The sequence below is a fragment of the Etheostoma spectabile genome, chromosome 7 (assembly GCF_008692095.1).
Source record: "Etheostoma spectabile isolate EspeVRDwgs_2016 chromosome 7, UIUC_Espe_1.0, whole genome shotgun sequence".
Taxonomy (NCBI): Eukaryota; Metazoa; Chordata; class Actinopteri; order Perciformes; family Percidae; genus Etheostoma; species Etheostoma spectabile.
The window spans coordinates 5,369,372-5,387,954 of NC_045739.1; the positions used below are offsets into that span (position 1 = coordinate 5,369,372).

General features: G+C 40.0%; 1 protein-coding gene across 1 annotated transcript in view; it reads left to right on the forward strand.

Moving 5' to 3' along the window:
* Positions 1–7,339, forward strand: part of fgd (faciogenital dysplasia) — a 53,382-nt gene extending 46,043 nt beyond the window's left edge. The window contains exons 11-19 of the mRNA XM_032521070.1: positions 85–177; positions 276–355; positions 953–983; positions 1,820–1,924; positions 2,385–2,438; positions 3,248–3,349; positions 3,514–3,642; positions 4,558–4,698; positions 5,793–7,339. Of these exons, the coding sequence (XP_032376961.1) occupies positions 85–177; positions 276–355; positions 953–983; positions 1,820–1,924; positions 2,385–2,438; positions 3,248–3,349; positions 3,514–3,642; positions 4,558–4,698; positions 5,793–6,023 (966 nt within the window). The 3' untranslated portion in view covers positions 6,024–7,339. The remainder of the gene's footprint in view (positions 1–84; positions 178–275; positions 356–952; positions 984–1,819; positions 1,925–2,384; positions 2,439–3,247; positions 3,350–3,513; positions 3,643–4,557; positions 4,699–5,792) is intronic.
* Positions 7,340–18,583: the final 11,244 nt, after the last annotated feature.

An 18,583-nucleotide genomic window follows, 5' to 3' on the forward strand; every position in this document is an offset into this window, starting at 1 on the left:
AAGTGTTAACTTAGAGACACATCTTTGTATATGTGAGCCTTGTTATCTGTATTGCTTATTAACCGCATCGTCTGTCTGATCCAGTTCAACAATATGGTGCTATACTGCGTGCCTAAACTCAGACTGATGGGACAGAAGTTCAGTGTCAGAGAGAGGATTGATATCGCTGGCATGGAGGTGCAGTTCTGCTTTCTCATTCTGTTAGATGTCTTTTGTTTCCTCTAATCTTTTATGTATTCTGGTGAATACAAATTTCCTCTGTTTCTTGTCCTCAGGTGCAGGAGAATGTGAAGCAGAACCTTCCACACACGTTTGCCATAATCGGCAAGCAGCGTTCACTGGAGCTGCAAGCAAGGTGAAGACATTTGAATAATTCACTATAGAAAATGTACAGAATGAACTGAAATTTGAAAATGTACTGGAACTTTATTCAATGCAATATATTCCTATGGGACCCCAGAGTGTTTAATATAAGACGAAATGAAATTGTGAAATATTTTAAGAAAATATTGCAACCTAATGGATTACAAAAATACCATTATCAATAGGGTTATCAATGTTTCTCCCAGTGAAACCTTTAATTAATGTCACATTTTCTTTTATAATGCGACTTAGATTTCATTATTACATTTTTCATGAAAGTGGTGTTGTCACCAGTCACCTTTCAGCCAATCACATGCAGGCTCAACAACTACAAGCTAGTTAACTAGCGGCATCTCAACCTACATATTTCGCATTGCTCGTGATGTTGTTATATACCTTTACATAGCTGCACATGCTATCTCCCAAGCCAGCAAACTAAGCTGGTTTAGATTATGATTATTGATGTATTTCATGATGTCTGCTAGTACTATGTGAGATGAATATTTGAATGGTCAAAGCTATTTCATTGTGATGCTCTGCTTTTTTTGTTGAAATGAAATAATCTCATGATCTTTTATTTGCTTTACAGGACAGCTGAGGAAAAGGAAGATTGGATTCAGGCAAGGATCACACACACATGCACGCATAGATATTCATGTAGTAGAAGTACACCCACGCACATATGCACACACTGTCTCTTGTGCACACATGCAGCATTTTGTGCCTGCGCCTTTTGGTATTTCTGCTTTATTAGAGAATGGAATTAGCAAAGATTTCCTCCCCATATTGATTCAGTGTGTTTGGGAATTATATTCTCTAATAAAACGCCTCATTATTGTTCATTTAGCTCATTAAAGCGGAGTAAAGATGATTAAAACATTTTGCAGGGTGGGAGAGAGGGGGGAGGGCAGAGGAGGATTTCTGTGGGATTTAGTCTGAGTGCAAGCATGACAGAGGGGCTGAAATGAATAGAGGGAGCATTCAGAACAGCAATGGACAGTGGAATTTAAACTTTAAGGTTTTTGAGAAAAAAGAATATGTTTTTGCCATTAGCAGGGCAGGTCTCTAAAATCCGACTATGACACTGGCTGGGAGGCTGTAGCAGTAGGACCATGATGCTTTTGGAGCTGTGATGTCATTGCCGTTCACCCGTTTGGTGCGTGGTCTTGCCAGAAAGCACGCCACACTGTCTTTGTTCCCCATTAGGCAGTGAAAGGAAATTTGGCTTTCTACCTCTCATTATCTTCTCTTTCTTTATTCTTATCCTACACAACCTAAGTATCGGACCCTGACTGAAGGATACATAACATATGACGAAAAACGTTTACACTGCACAGTTACTCTCGTGACAAGTACGTACAAGAATAAATGCATTCAAATGCTGATGTGAATGACCAATCCTTTCCTTTTGATTTTCCGTCACTCCTCTGTCTTCTAAATCTCTTCTGACTCTCAGGTGATCCTGGCCACTATCGAACGTCACAAACAAAACAGCGAAACATTCAATAAAGCTTTCAACAGCTCCTTCTCCCGGGAGGATGACCACCCCCCTGAGTCACCGGTCAGTCTCACTCTTCCATCATCCAGCTTTCATTGATCAGTCAATTAGTGGGTCATCCTGTGCAATAAATCATGGGAGACTAGTGATACATAGAACAAATTCATTATAGTCTGGTCTTTGTCTGCCTGAATAGCTATCCCTTCTATGGATGTGGTAGTATCACACACATAAAGAAGCTCTTTCTTTCCATCCCTGACAGTTGTACACGTAGCGTCAGTGAGTCTCTTCTCCCAGAACTCTCTCATGACCTAATAGGGAAAGCCCAAGTCAAAGTGTATACAAAACTCTTATGGATCTGCTTTGACCCACTTTGGGCCGGCTTGAGCTGGACGCTGGCCAAACTTAACTAACACAAGGCTGAAGACTTGATTCAGAAGGTCCAGACTGACACCTAGTGGTAGGGATATCTGTCTTTAGACAGTAGTTATTGGTGCTCAATATGTTTTTTACTTCTCCTCAGGGTCCCTGGTGCAACACATCTATCGACTCAGATGGTGAAAGACTGCATGAAAGGGTAAGATGGGAGCTCATTTAAAAAATGTGGTACACTGAAGCAGGGCTGGGCTAATCCAAGGCAATAATTAGCTGTTGGTCTTTACTTTCTCCCCCATTTCTCCCATGTCTGTGTATTGTGTGTGTATTAGTCAGTTATTAGTAACTAGCTTTTAACTTGATTAAAGCGCAACTCTCGCTAAAATACAACCTAGGGTGTTTTTTCTGAATGTACCGAGTCAAACTTTAGTTTAAAAGTATAATTAGGATGGAAGCGCCACTTTTAAGATTTACCGTTTTGTTTTTTTTAGCATCACAATCAATATTTTTAAAACACTAAGAAGGCTCAACACATGAATATTTGCTTTCAGTCTGACTGTGCTGTGAGAAGAGGCCTAATAAAGCTGATTAAGATAAAATACCTGTGTGGGTTAACCATTAATGTGTACAGGCTTTAAAGTGAAACAGAAAGCTTGAAACTGCAACAGCAGCTGCAGCTGTCCTTTTTTTGGAGTAACCCTACTAACAATAAAACAGAACATTTGTCTGAAAGGATTAAAGGTTTGTTTCTCATTGAAGTTATAAGGATTAAAAAGATGTTTTAAAGATATTAAAAAGATGAATTACACTACTTTTGTCACCGCCATGTTAGTTGTCTTTAAGAGAAGGGATAGTCTGTCTGTGTCTTTGTTGATAGAAAGGAAAATGGAAGACGAACAGCCAGACAAAGAATGAAGCAAGACGAGCCGTCGGACATTCCTTCAGTTGTGCTGAAACTGAACAGACTGGAGACCTTGACACGTGACTCCTGTGTTTTTCTATATTTTCCAGAAGAGTTCCAGGAAAAAGGACAAAGAGAAGCAAACATGTAAAGGCTGCAACGAGAGCTTCAACTTCACCAAGCGCAAACACCACTGCAAGTCCTGTGGAGCGGTGAGAACAGATGGAACAATAGAAATTTGGGCATTGTTTGGCAGGATGTGCGAATGAAAGGATGGAGAGAAAGAACAAGTGGACAATTTCTGTCAAAAAAACGACTGTTAACAACTGAGTGGCTTCTCAATGCCGTCTCTTTTTCTTTCTATGTCCTTCTGCAGGCCATCTGTGCAAAGTGTTCAAAGACCTTGGACAACAAAACAAGCAGAGTGTGCCCGGAGTGTTTCGAAGCCAGCCTCAGTCTGGAGACTCTCTGCATTAGTGAACAGAAAAGGAAAGCCGTGCCTGAGGTGAGACATGCTCTTGAAGCAAAACACACACACAAACCGAGAAGCATTTAGCATCATGTGCATAATAGTTTTACTTCTTCCTCTATTTATGTCAGTCCAATGCAATCCTGTCCATGTTTCCCAGTTTACTGACAGTCAATGTCAACCAAGGGTTAGCAGCCAGACTGAACAGCTGGCACTAAAAAGAGACACACTAGTAGTAGGCACAGTAGTTTACTTATTAAGTCCAGTACTCTGTTGAAATACTAAAGTCACTGTCTTGTTAGAAATCATTACACACACATAAACGTACATTAAAGACATGCAGTACATGCATTTATGAATTAATCCAGTTTCATATTGAAAGATCAATTTATCCCTCTTTGATGACTAATATCATAATGAGATCTCAGATAACGATGACCCATAATCTCCGCTGACTCCACAGTCTAGCTGCTTCAGCTGTCTGTCTGTCTGTCTGGGATGTTGTGGATGTACAGCCTACTCTGGTTATACAGAAAAGCTGACAGGTATACTGTTTAGATATATTCTCGTGGTTCATTCAGGCTGCGGTCTCAGCTACAACATCCACAAAAAAAGCTCATCTGCAGTGAGATGAGTCACCACATGGGGAGCTGTAAGCCTTACAAGGATTTAAAAAGGGGCAGCAGGAGCTTGAACACCTATCTGTGTACAAATCTCACTGTGTCCTACATTGTTGTCACGTAATGATAAACAGTGGGAGATCTGGGCTGTCGGTTGCTCAAGTTTAAATCCCCCAAATGATTCAGATGGATTTTAATTAGAAGCTAATTCAAATCAGTAATAATAATCAGGTTTTTTTAGAGCACATTTCAAAACGGGATTACGTGTTTTATTTTTTTTAATTGGTTTGACTCTTGGTATATATAGTTCTCTATAATTTAATCTTTTCAGAGACAGACATCTTTAACGGGGGAAAACTGCCTGCTATGTGGCCACCTTCAAGTGCAGGAGAAAGGGAAGAGCTGGTCCAAGATGTGGGTGGCTGTCACCAAGTCTGAGCCACTAGGGCTGTACCTGCAGAGCAATGGACAGGTAAACCAGACACACACACAAACGCACACATACACACACACATGAAGATAGGATGATCCACTTCTTAATTACTATTATTCCAAGTTTCTTATCTAATTTAGGGATTATATATTTGGAGGATCTTTCTTTATTTTACACATCAGTAAAGTAGTCCTCACTCACTTCACTGTACATTACGTGGAATATAGTACATCTAGTTGAAGTGAAGCAATGTATTGTACAAATAAATGAAAAACATTGCGCACAAGTTTCCCCACATGGCCACATAAATGGTGTGTCATCTCTTGTATATCCTCTTGCTTCACCCGTCTGGCCTTTGTATACGTCCTACCTTCTTCCTCCTTTTGGAAAAGGACATCTGTACAGTGTGGCGCCTGGGTACATCAGTAAGCATGTGTAAGTCAGATCTATGCAATCCTGTATGTGCCAGGATGTCTGTGCACTGTGTGCGCTCTGTAGCTTTGGGCCTTTGGGCTTTGAGGGGTTGGTTGTCCCAAATCTGACCCTTGGGTATAGCAGCTGCTGCTGTCGGGGACACCGCTTCACTGTCTGACTAGGTTTTAGTCTGCACTGACCAAATGAGGCAACACTGGATTTATGTAGTTCCTTGAAATCTTGGCTCTGTATGTAACAATAAATCGGCTCAAAATATCCCAAGGAGATGCATTTCATGAGTGGTTTACAGAATTAAAAAAAAAACTCTGAGAGCAATCATGTGTGGAAAGCTTTTTGCTAAAGGCTGTGATTCTCTGTCATTCTCATTCATAGTGGATAGCACAGAAGGGAAGTCAGCCTGTTAAAGCCTCCCCTGGTTTTATTTCCAAGATTAATATCCCAATCCCACCGCCGAAAGCTGCCATTCCAAAGATTAGGATTAATGGGAGTTGGACAAGCATTTCCTGATTATACAGAAAGAAAGAGGGGGAAGGGAGAGTGGGGTTTACTATAAATGCCTGGTGGAATATATTCTCCTACAACTGAAGAGACAAGCTGTCACTTGTTGTGTTTTACAGTATGTTTCCTCTTTATTCAAGAGAAACATCATTTTAAATACCACCAGGTTTCTGATTGACTTATGTTGCTGATTTTGATAGGACTCCAAGGGGGCGCGGGTGGTGCCTCTCCCTGGGTTCGAAGTGAGCGTGGTACAGCAATCGGGAAGCGAGAAGTCGGAGATGAAACACTTGCTCCGGCTCAGTCACACCCAGCAAACTTTGCTCTTAAGTGCCCAAGATGCAGAACTTCAGGCCAAATGGGTGGACGTCCTCTCCAAAGCTGCCCGCAGAGAAACGCCTACAGAAGCATCCACAAGCCTGACTGACTGAACACAGGAAGAGCCAGTAGTGGCCATGTTGGAGCCACAGGACTCCCTCCCTCTTTCTCTTGTGTATAGAGCACACATTACTTGAATTCACTTTACCTTGGCACTTTTTTTTTTTTTTCCCTCTTTTGAAAGGACCACTCAATCCTTCCTATGCCACTCCAATCTTCTCATCATGACCACACAGCTACGTGTTCTTCTCTCTTTATCTTCTTGTCTCTCTCAAACACAGAAAAACGACTATGCGATCAAGCCACTGTATGTATGTGTGGTTAGGATATTATAGTGTTTTCAAACGCTGGGGAGGACTAAATGTTTTATTTGTAATATAGCTGAAGAAAGTTCCTGTATGAGTTTTTTCTTAAGATTAAGTTTGTTGTACATTATGCGACTGTGTTGTGAAGCATTAAATCTTGCGTGTGTCTTTCAATTTGTGCGAAAGTATGTATGTGTGTGTTTGAGTGTGAATCCCTTCCCGTGTTTTTGAAGTATTGAATGTTAGTGTAAGAAACCTGCGCCACCTCTCTGTTCTCTTCACTCCTGCTGTGGACACAGTGGCAGTTCAGTGGGTATTGTACAATATGTATACTATAGTGCGATGTAAGAAAGCAAAGAAACAAAAGACATTTTAACTTAAAAAGACACAGAGATGTGTTTGCTTGTGGCTGGCCACCTGATGCTCCCACTGTCAGTTCCCACCTTACAGACGTTCTCTTCATACTTATCTCATTTATATAGGTAATAAATCCCTCCCGGCATTGTCTTTGGACTTTGGGACTTTTAATCTGAGTCTGATGCACCCCATTACCACTCTGTCATGATTGTGACTCATCCAGATGAGAGTACACAGCCAGAATTGGATCAAGTGGCCTCAGTCTCAATATCTCCACTTGTACACATGCTTAATAAATAATTTCCATATACTTCTCTCTCTTTCTCATCATAGCAACCGTCTGCCTGCTTCTCTCCCTTTGGTGATGTGATGGAAACCACGTACTGTACTGTAAAACTGTTAATTCTGCCTTGGCCCTGTACCCTGCTCCTATCAGCCACCAGCCTTTAAGCAAAAGTAGCAACAAAAAAAAAACTTTGTCATTGGATCTCTTTGTGCATGTAAACTCACTCATATTTATGTACTGTGCTCTGAAATCTTGCCCCTATACTATACCTCTTTTTATGCTCCAGAACTCCTTCTTGTCGTACTGTAAGTGAGCAGCAGTAAGTGTTTTAAACATGGATTGTGCACAGTGGAAAAGCAGTCAAGCATATCATCAATAAACAGACATTGTGATTCATTCAATACCACGTTGTCCAACAAGATCTTCACGTTTCACTTAAATATCTGTCTGCAACTATGTTTTTCTTTGTCTTTTTAAGAAACGCAGAATCTGAAAGACCAGTCTGGCATTGTCAGACCTATGTCCACAGCACTGTGGAGAAGGGAAAGACCAACCTCAAACAGAGGCATACATTGATGTTTATTCACTCCAGCCACTGAGCTTGTATTGCTATCACACACAAAACAGCATGTGAAATAATGCCAGGAGATATTTGGTTTAATATGCTGATGTGATATAAGAAGATAAATGACCATAGGACTACTGTATGTGTGCAAATAGGTTTCAGGGTGTATGTGTCATCTAGGCATACTATTCTGTAGTTTTAGTTAAATTGCTTTAAGTGTCATGTTCACTTCCAGTTTTCACTTCAGTTTGGAATCAGTTTTTTTTGCCTGACTCTCTTTGTACTTTGCACTGTAACAGCATAGGACAAAAAAATATATTGATTTAAAAAAACAAAACCAAGAGTATACAGCATACTATCAGCTCTGTGAGGCTGTACTCAGGCACCGTGGTGCTTTGGAATAGATGCTAACATTAGCCGATGATTTGCTGATATGTTCACCATGATGACAATTATATCATTTTTTATACATGCTTATATTTTCTAATTAGTACCAAAGGCAATGCAGTTTTATTTATAGATCCTGTTTCCTACACAGAGGTAGGTTTAAGGTGCCGTGCAAAGAAGTTTAAACCACACAATACAAAGTAACAAAACAACAGAATTTAAAAGAACAAAGAAGAAATAGATTCTAAATAGAAATTCAATTTAAAATAATTAAAAGAGCAAAAATAAAATATTTACAACAATACAATGATAATAAGGCCTGGGGTTTTAAAAACATATAGTTAAAAGTGCCTAACAACAATAAGGATTTCAGTCTGGATTAAAAACCGCGATGGTTTGACCTTTGGGCAGTTGGTTGGTAAGAGGTCTTTAATGTGATAAAAGACTGGTTTTCTTATGACATCTGAGGCTAAAGGGGAGTAGCAACAGTTTTTTTACAATTATAAAAACCAAAATATTGGGAACATTAAAATTTTGACCTGATGGTGGTGCTAGATGAAAAGTTACAATTCATCCTGAAAGGGGGACATAAATGTGTGTATTAAATTGTATGGCAGTCCATGTAGGCCTAACAGTTTTGAGATATTTGCGTCTGAACCAAAGGGCTGGACAGACAGAAAGACGGGCGGACAGAAAGACAGATGGATGGACAGATGGACGGACAGACAGACATACATTGATCTTTGAGCCATGCATGGAAAATGAAAAATGAAAAATAATTTTCAGTTCCGATTTCAGGCTTTTCCACTTCCCTGTGTATCGTTTTCATGCTCGGTTCCGGTCAGCTGTGATTCAGTTGCTTTGGCTCAGTGCAATTTGTTGTTTTATTTTGTTGTTGGCATGTGCTTGTGTGGTTTTTGAGTGTTTTGATATGGATTTAAACTGCTGGATAATATAGATCTATAGTAACTGTGATGCATGAAGTCAAGCACACTAAATAAAACACCATGTTGCCTGCGGTGTGCAGCAGTCACAGCTGTCACCCTGAGAACAGCAAACTCCCTGTACTGTGTTACCTTATACAACAAGCTTCTCAACGTGGAAAACAATACAGGCAGATCACTTCAGGGTCATCTGTTACATGTCAGAAGGTAATCTAGAGAGCCCCAGCTGTATATAGCCTACATGGGATGAATTCCATAGTAAAAAATGTGCTGTTCAAATACTTTTACAATATCAGTCAACTTAACACACAGACATTGGTTTATGCTGGTGATCTGTGTGTGTGTGTGTGTGTGTGTGTTTGTAAGTTACATGGAAATTTGATTCACTGAAAGGGTTGGGGTGGGAAATCCGCCATAATTCAAGTTATGGGTTATTTCACCTCTCAGATATGTGTGTATATTAAAGTAGGTGTGGAAAGGGTGTGTAAATGCTGTTGCAGCTGTCTTAAATTTTTCTTCATCTTGATTTAATTTAGTTTCATCCTCCTTGTGTTGGTTTTGTCTCTACCTTGTCATCACGCTTGTTTTTGCAGTTCTTATGGACATAAACGTGTCGATGTACATTTACAGAAAAAGGGAGAGAGGACAGCTATTGATAGGCTATATAAAACTTTTTTATTTAGCGAGTCAACACTAAGTGTCAAAATGATGAATTGGAAGGCTGACATCCCTGTAGAGCTGTGGTGCAGAGCAAACTGCTGACTGTCGCCTTCTGTCATTTTACATGCTGTACATCTAGAACAGAGTGGAGCCGGGTGGGTGCTGTGTCTACTGTCTACAGCTTTCATCATCTCTCCAGAGTCTTCTCCTAGAAAGCTCAAGTCTCTGTGTTGTTTTTTTTCTTTCCAACTAATCTTTGACTTTTTTCTCATATATATATATATATATATATATTTATACATATAGAGCGAGGAGCTCTTTTCTCAACAGTAGAATTGGGGTTTAGTTGGCTAGCGACCTATGTTTCTGGCAGGAAGTTTTTGTTCTGAATCCCACCTCTCTTTCTTGCTTTTTACTTCTTACTGCTTTTACTTCTCATCTGCCATTAAAGCTGCAGTGGAACTGTAACTTGTCCAGTTGATCTCCATTAGCGGCCTTTAGGTTCCCCGTAAAGTTCTCATATTATACTCATTTTAAGGTTCATAAGTGTATTTAGAGGTTATATCAGAATAGGTTTACATGGTTTAATTGTCAAAAAACATCATATTTTTGTTGTACTGCACATTGTTGCAGCTCCTCTTTTCACCCTGTGTGTTGAGCTCTCCGTTTTAGCTACAGAGTGAGGCATCTCACCTCTGTTCCATCATGTTAGGAGTCACACATGCGCAAGGACAAGGACTACTAGCCAGTCAGAAGCAGAGTATGAGGCCGTTCCACGCTAGCAGCTAGGCGAGCATTATAATGTGTTACAAAGTGATACACGTTCGTCACAGGAGTAAAGGCTGGACTATAATAGAGATGTTTGGAGCAGTTTGAACCGTGTTTTCTGTTGGAGATGGTAAGTCCCTTTGGCCTTTTTACTTTGTAAGCCTGTTACATGCACAAAACAGATATATAACACAATAAAGGAAAGGGGGAAAAGCCAAAAAGTATAACATGAGCAGTTTAATGCCTCTATTCATCAAGGGCGCAGACCTCTTTGAATAAGTAAAAAATGCAGAGTTGGTTGAACCAAGCCATTGTTGTCGCCAGAAAGGTATTTAAGTATACTTAAATGAATCCCGAGAGGAAACCATCAATAAGAGAACAGCTGTAGGTAACAGCAAAGCAGAACATTTCAAACATGATTGTTTTTGCTCAGGGTTTCAGATTGTGGCCACAATTATGTGAGGCTTGTTCCTCTCCTACAACAACAGCTGAGGGGAATGGTTTTAATGGGAAAGCTGTCGTATGCCACTGGAGCGTAAGCCTCTTACCAGCTGTTTGTGTGTGTGTGTGTGTGTGTGTGTGTGTGCGCGTGCATGTTTGTGCATGCGTGTTCATGCATCTGTGTGGCCCAGAAACATTTGCTTTCTGCATTCCTAAATCTCTGAATACACCACCCTGCTGACCTACCTATTTGGGGAAAGTAGGCAAAACATATTACCACCTGTCTTTCACATACAGTACAGTACCTCCAACTTCTCTTCCTTCCTCTCTATTAAGCTCTCTTTTCAGCCTCAAAAGCAGTGTCTTCCGTTCCTGTAGGTCCAACACCTTGGTCGACAGTGACATATCATGACAAACATTGTTGGATTGACATGAAATTTGGTATGGAGGATTCATAATCACTTTGGTGCAACCCTGAATTTTTCCAACAACACTTCTGAAACTATGACCAAAAATCCATAACACCCAAACCATGACCATTGCCTAATCCTAGTGCCTTCCAGGCAGCGTTGCCTGGAAGGAGACGTTGGGGTCTTAAAACACCGTCAACCTTTTAAAGCACAGCTTTAGCGCAGCAAGATGGTTCCCATTTGAGTAGGTCAGAAACCAACCTGACGAGCAAGATGGCTTGTTACTATAAAGTTACATATATTCTTACTCCGGTGCTGCTGAAAATTCTGCCGGATGCATGTATTTTCTGTTTCTTTCCGCTTTCTTTGTGTTGGGATTTTAAATTTGGGGGATTAATGAGCACTATTTTTAACTGCTCCTCAGATCTCTGCAGGGCAAATTGAGACAGCTAGCTAGACTATCTGTCCAATCTGAGTTTTCTCACGCACAACTATTTTTCAGCGGCTCTTTGCGGAGCAAAGCACCGCCCATGACAATTCTGATTGGTTTAAAGAAATGTCATTAAACCAGAGCATGTTTTCTTCCCACCCCCAAATGCTATGTGGAATAGCCAGACCCTCTGGCAAAGCGAGACTTCAAACACATAAACCACACCCATAGCTGCCAGTAGCTCCTCACCGGACGCTTACTAGTTCGGTTTGCTGCTGTTATTTTACTTGAAGCATGTTATAATTCTTTCATGGAACCCTGACCAGGCATGACAACATGGATTTTTGTGTGACATGTGATCCCAAGGTTCTCACATGATTTTGTAAAATGGCAAGAATCCAGCTGCTGTGTAAAGTAAGTCAGGAGCCTCCAGGGGTTGACAAGGTAGTAGGGCTGAAATATGATTAATGAAATGGGGTGAAAAATCTCAAGTTCCAATTTTTGTTTTTGTTTGGTCTAATTTTCCACTTGGGCCATTCACCCCCTTGGTTAAAAAAACATCCTTATGTGTAAATGTATATATATTTTTTGGGATATTGTTGTATATTGTCAGCATAATTTTATATATAAGCGTATTCTTTCTGTTCTGTCCATACAAGATAGTCATGATGTGTTGCATCATGCAGCTGTTTGCCATCATACTTCATCTGCAGCAACGCACACGCACATGCAAATGAAACCAGAAACTGCATTCTGTAGTGAAGCAAGTTCTCCATTCCTGTAAAGGATGTGGTTGTGACTGTTTCCTGCCATTTTTGTGTTCGGTACTACACACTGAGATGTGGGTTTGCCCTGCCAAGTTCCTGGGTGCAGTTGATGCAAGTTTTTATTCCACAACTCACCATTACAAATATGTCTGGACACATCCCACCCCATCCTCCTCGCTGAAACACAAATCCACCTGAAAGATGCCCTGGGGGAAATGTCCTTAATGTAATTGCATGTCCTGAAGGTACATGATAGAGATTTAGATTATGAATTGCTGTAATCGTAACAATAATTCACCAGAGACACCATCATTCATATCTTTGTCTGATTCACAGCCTGAGTGGAGGTGAGAAAAAAAATAAACCTCAAATAAATCTAATTCAGAGTCAAAGCCACTGGAGAGTGTTGGTCATCATATCATTATATTCTAATTAGAAACGTTAAGCTTGATTTGATCATGCTGATATGAGGTCTATTTAAGTGAAAGACTAGAGTGGCCTCAGAGGTGCTGTCTTGTCTACGGTTCCATTAGCTCTCCACAAATTCTTCTGGTTACACCCTTCCACAAGAGCAAGCAGCATTATTCCATGGAACAATAGATTATTTCTCAATTCATTCCTTGAAATGTAATTTATGGAGCTTCACACCTGCTTTTATTGTGACAGATGTGTAAATGTGTGTGAACTTGTGCGCACTTGCATTAAATTGAATTACGCTGCAGCATAAATGAGGTGTACACCACTGTCACTTCTGGGCCACTGAACAAATGAGCTGAATATCTTATTATACAGACCATCTAACATCTCATCAACTTGCATGGAACACTGTGGAATGACGTGGAGTAAGATGGCAGCTTCTAGACTTAGACTTAGACTTAGACTTCTCTTTATTAATCCTTTTGGGATGACTCCCGCGAGAAATGTCCAGCAGCAGTTTTAGCAAGAAAAAATAAACAAAAAATAGATGAAAGAGACAGTATAAAGACAACAAAATAACAATAACAATAATAACAACAATAAGAACATTTGTCAAATAAACAAAGAAAAGACCATAAATTATTATTAAAGTGTCAGTGCTGAGTCCAGTGTTAAAGTGATAAAGTGACCAGGTGTGAATTTAAGTCCAGGTGTGCATGTATGTATGTCTGTATGTGTAATGTATGTATGCATGAATGCATGCATGCACGTATGTATGTATGTATGTATGCATGTATGTATGTATGTATGTATGTATGTATGTATGTATGTATGTATGTATGTATGTGTACTGTACGTATGCATACACTCACTGAAGCTCACTGAAGGAAACAGCAGTCATGTGGAATAACAGTAATCATATCAGAATGAGTCATTTGGGTGTAGCGTACAAGTAAATTAAAAGTCAAGTGAGATGCATGCAGCTGAACAAAATCACAATGTGCACATACAAAAATATAACATTGAACTGTTTATCTAAGATACACAACAATGGTTATTATAGGACTGCATTCAGTCACCACTGGAGCAATTACACCAAATACAGCCTGACATGACAATCTAGGTTTTTAGTAAAAGCTTTACTGGACCCAGAGACAATGTTGTGACATTATATTGTGGCCCTGTTCGTCAAGTCCTAAATAATAAGGTGTGGTCCTGTGAATAGAGTTAGATGAACCTACAGAGAGTATGTTAGTTTTCTAACCTTCTAACTTTTCTAATGTTCAGGAGAGCTACCTTATCACTTTACTTTCTCTCAGTACATCCATTCCTGCTACCCTTCAGACTTTCTCATCTTTCATGTTGTCTTCAGCACCGTCGGGCTGCCCCGCTGTTAGCTCTCTGTCAACACCTCAGCAGGAATCGTCCCCGGTTGCACCAGCCCTGTTACGTAACATGCCATGGATGTCCAAACACTTAAGGAACCTGCAGGGTGGCTGTGACTCAATGAAACTGTTGCGATTCCCTTGCTACAGTATGTTTTGTGCTTTCCCGCAAGAGTGGTGAAAGGATCTGTGTTACTGGGTGTAGAGCTGTCGGAGGATGTATTTAACTGGAACTATTGCAGCAATGCAATTTAACAGCTGACTGGTCACTATATTCCTATGAAGTGTGTGAAAACATTATTTACAGTATTCACATTGTTAGCCACACTAGCTTTAGGGATTGAAATGCTGGTCAATCCACCACTTTGAATTATGAATTTTGGTATAGCACCGCTTTGATTCAGGCAAACATACTGAATATCAAACCAGTCCTTATACCATCTTCAGTTGTTATGAATAATTCCAACTGGAAACTGGAAGTGAACACAAAACCACAAGGAATGGAACTAAATCTGCAGTATAGTAGTAACCTTAGATGACATACGCATACACACAGAAACATATTTGCACACATACAATAGTTCCATGGTCATTAATCCTCTTACAGCCCATCCCTATATTAAATCAAATATCTTAAAAATATTTTTAAAGATTACATTTGGAGCTTTTATGGCCAATTAATTGCTAACAAGTAATTAGCTACAGTTAGCATGCTAATATCCTAAACTTCATTTAGCTCGAAGTATCTACAGCCTAAGTACAGCCTCACAGACCTGCTAGCATGGCTCCTGTTTTCTTTGAGTGCCAGTGCCAAAAACTGAATTCAGTTTAATAACTCAATTTATCAAAAGGCCATTTCTTTCAGTGCGTCTTACATTTAGCCTAATGCTTCAAATGGTATGCACTTGTGTGATCAAAAACAGTCACCAGCTGGAAAGGAAGTTCTTTGTCATATAAGCCTATTGATAAAGGGTGCTATTCATCCTGCCTAACAAAAACGTATCCCTGACAAATTAAAGTATACCTAACTGACTCAATTTCTCCTTCCAGTCCCGCCACAGTATCCCTCATCCTCTGTGGTGTCTGAGAAATGCTGGGCATCTGTACCCCATGCCTTGCAAGCTGTGCACGTCTGTGGCTAAGGAATGCTTGATCAATTCAATTTCCTCTGAAAGTCTCTACTTCTTATCTACCACCCGTTTCCCGTCTTTACTCGCTCTCTCCTATCGAGTGCATGGGGGTGCAGATTTATGGAGCTGCCCAGTCGCTGGTGGCCACAATCCAGCCTGAGCAAGTGATTTGTTCAGAGATTACAGACACCGAGGACAGAGAAAGGAGCGTTAATGATGTTATAGACAGATCACCAGGTGTGTGTGTGTGTGTGCGTGTTTGTGTGAAAAGAGAGAAAGTGGGTGTCATTTTGGAAGTGGTCTCTATACTTAATGAGGGTTTTCAGCCATGTGCATTTCTCAGCAGCACAGAGACTGCCCATCCTTAATGATAGTCAGACGTTAACATTAAATGGTTTCTGGGAGAGTCATAACTCTTTCACTTGAAAATAGAGTTTGTTTTGCAGGATTATGATGACTCATACTTATACCAGGGCCCCACTGAACAAAGCTCTTCATCCCCTATGTAGAAGAAACCTTTGAATAAAATAACTGGATGCAGTGCAGTCTAGTAATTACTGTGAAATCTTGCTGGATGTTTGTTTTTTTCACTTTAGGAACTAACCTAGGACACTTCGGAGAGGGCACCTTCAGTCTCCTCCTCCCAGAACTGCAGCCATATGTGGCCGGGTCCGAGCAGCAGTGTTGACATGTGGCCGTTGGCAGTGTTAGATAGTGCCCCTCCTGCTCTACTTAATTACCTGGGTGATGGAGTGGTACCCCACCCAGCAGAGCCACTGTGTCACACTGTGTCAGGGGCAGTGCGGACACACAGAGCTGACCAGTCTCACCTCCCTTACCTTTTCTCTGTCTCTCCTGTCGGATCAGGTTATAGTTTTTTTTTTGATTGCTTAAGCGCTGTTTTGAAAACAGGGACCAACACACTACACACAATTAGCACAACCACACACCCGATAGGCAGAACACCTCAGACCCTTTTCTGAATGATACACTTGCAAAAAGTAAAGTCAATGCATGCATTTTGTTTCGTTTGCTGCAGAAATTCAATACAACAATGAATGAGCCATCTCGGAGTAGCTTTATAGAATGTAGGGTTTATGAAAATAAGGATTGTCCTGGTACTCGTCTTCCTCTCCCTTGTGCAGGATTTTTTCTTACTTTCTTTGTGTTTGTCTTTACTGTATTGTTCCTTTTCCTCACACAATCAGTCCAAATAGGTCCTCTTTTACTGTATGTACTACTGTAACATATCAGAATCAGTCAGCTTTGGCCAGGTAGGAATTTGACATTGGTTACAGTAATCTTTGCTCTCAAAGTCCAAAAACCATCTTCTCTAACATATAAAGAATACTGTAAAAAACAGATGCTCATGCGGTTGAAGGAACCTCAACAGCTGTGTGTGTTTCCTAGATGGGAATCAGCTGTGATTGATCTATTTGCATAACTTCAATCAGCTGTTTTTCTCTCATTTACAGGGGATGTATTTGTGTTTCAATTTACAATATGAACAGCTGTTCACTTTCACTAAGTTAGGTTTAGAACATGATGTTATCTTTTCTGACATACAGTGTGAAAGCATTTGCAAATTGGTCAGTAAAAATCCATTGTTTTGGTTTTGGTTGAGCTTGTGTGTAAAAGAAGTTCAAGCATTTTAAAATTGTGTTAACTGTATGAATTTTATGTCAACAAGACGTGTTAATTGTATAGCCTACACGGACAGATGTTGTGCTAACTGTGTTAGGAGTTCAGGAAAGTTGTTAAAAGTATTGAAAGAATTGTCATAGCAATCGTAAAAAACTGTAAATATTTCAACAGCATGTGTGTGTATCTGCAAATATTTCTGTGCCTGTGAACAATCTGAATTTTCTACAATTTGAACTATTTTTATAATGGCAAAGCATACTAAAGATGAGAGTGCTTTTCATCATGTCCAACAGTGCGTAATTGGTTAGACAAAAATCTGGTAATATGAATGAAGTGTGTGGTATTTGGTGCAAAAGTTTGATTTTGATAATACTATATGTAGTTTTGTCTGCAGTGCTTTATTTTGCGGTATGAGGTATTTTGCAGTTTGGGTGTGTGGTTTTATAAATGTGTTAAGGATTTTGATCAAACCGGTCTAGTTTGCAAAATTGTGTTTTAGCAATTGGAAAAAACTGTAAGTTCACCAAACCCTACACAAGACCAATGCTGCAGACCGAGGAAAATTGAATTTCTTTCTCCATGCATACTCATGCCGCAGCCGTTTGACCCTCTCTGAAATCTGCTAAAAGGCACTTGATAAAGTTGTTTCATTTGAACCTGATGTCTTTTCAGGATGTGTGCCAGTGTTGACTGAGAAACTTGATGGACATTATTTAAAATGGCATGGTTTACCGATAATGTTGGCTTGAATTTCTCTGAGCCTTTGTTGGCCAAAATCATGTTTATGACCTCTCACTTCATTCTTCTTCTTCTGAATCCTTCCATTTTGGTTGAAGGCAGGTGAACTTACCTGTTGCATTTTATACAGTGCTTTAACCTGATTGGTACTGTATGTCTACAATTAAGCAATCATGTATTTGCACACCTGATGTCTGGGTGTGGTTATTTGATAGTCAGTGCTTGGGAATTGCAAGGAAGTGACCTTATGATATACTTCTGTGTCTAATGTATACAAGTGTGTTTAGTGTTTTGCAAATCAATGTGTATTTTTTTGCAAAATGTATGAGGCTGACATTGTGCTTATAGTAGTGCCTATCAGTGTGTAAGCAAGTGGCAAAAACTCTAATAATGAAACTGCAACAGCCGGAAAGCATTCTCTTTTTGGTCAATGTCTATTTCGGCTTTCATTGACTGTCCCAGGCGTAATTAGCAAGCCTGTCGGTTTTATATTGGACTATACAGAGTACGGAGCACACAAGCCTGGGCAGAGAATAAAGTGGAAGGCACTGAGAGTCCAAACTGTAGCTGCTGAGACTATGCCAGAACACATTAACTGTTGCTGTAGCAACCGTCTCCAAATTAAAAGAGAAAACTCAAACACTTTAAGCACACAAATTTCTCAAAATGTCCTCATTCCACTGTGTCTCTTCCTCTATCTTCTTCCTCCTCGAAAGGTTATGTAAAAATATTCTCAAACACTGAATTTGTAGAATCAAAAGTGGTATAAATGTGGACACTCAGCAGTTGATGATTTAAAGGCGCTATACACAGCTCTCACCACGCCTTTACTCCACTAGTTGTATGCTGCTATGTTTATGTCCTAAATGTTTTATATAGCACCTTTAACAAAATGTTTATTTAAGGAATCTGGCTTGTTTCAGCCATATCTGGGAGAACTGGTAGCAGAACACCAATTTTGAAATGTTATGAGACTTGT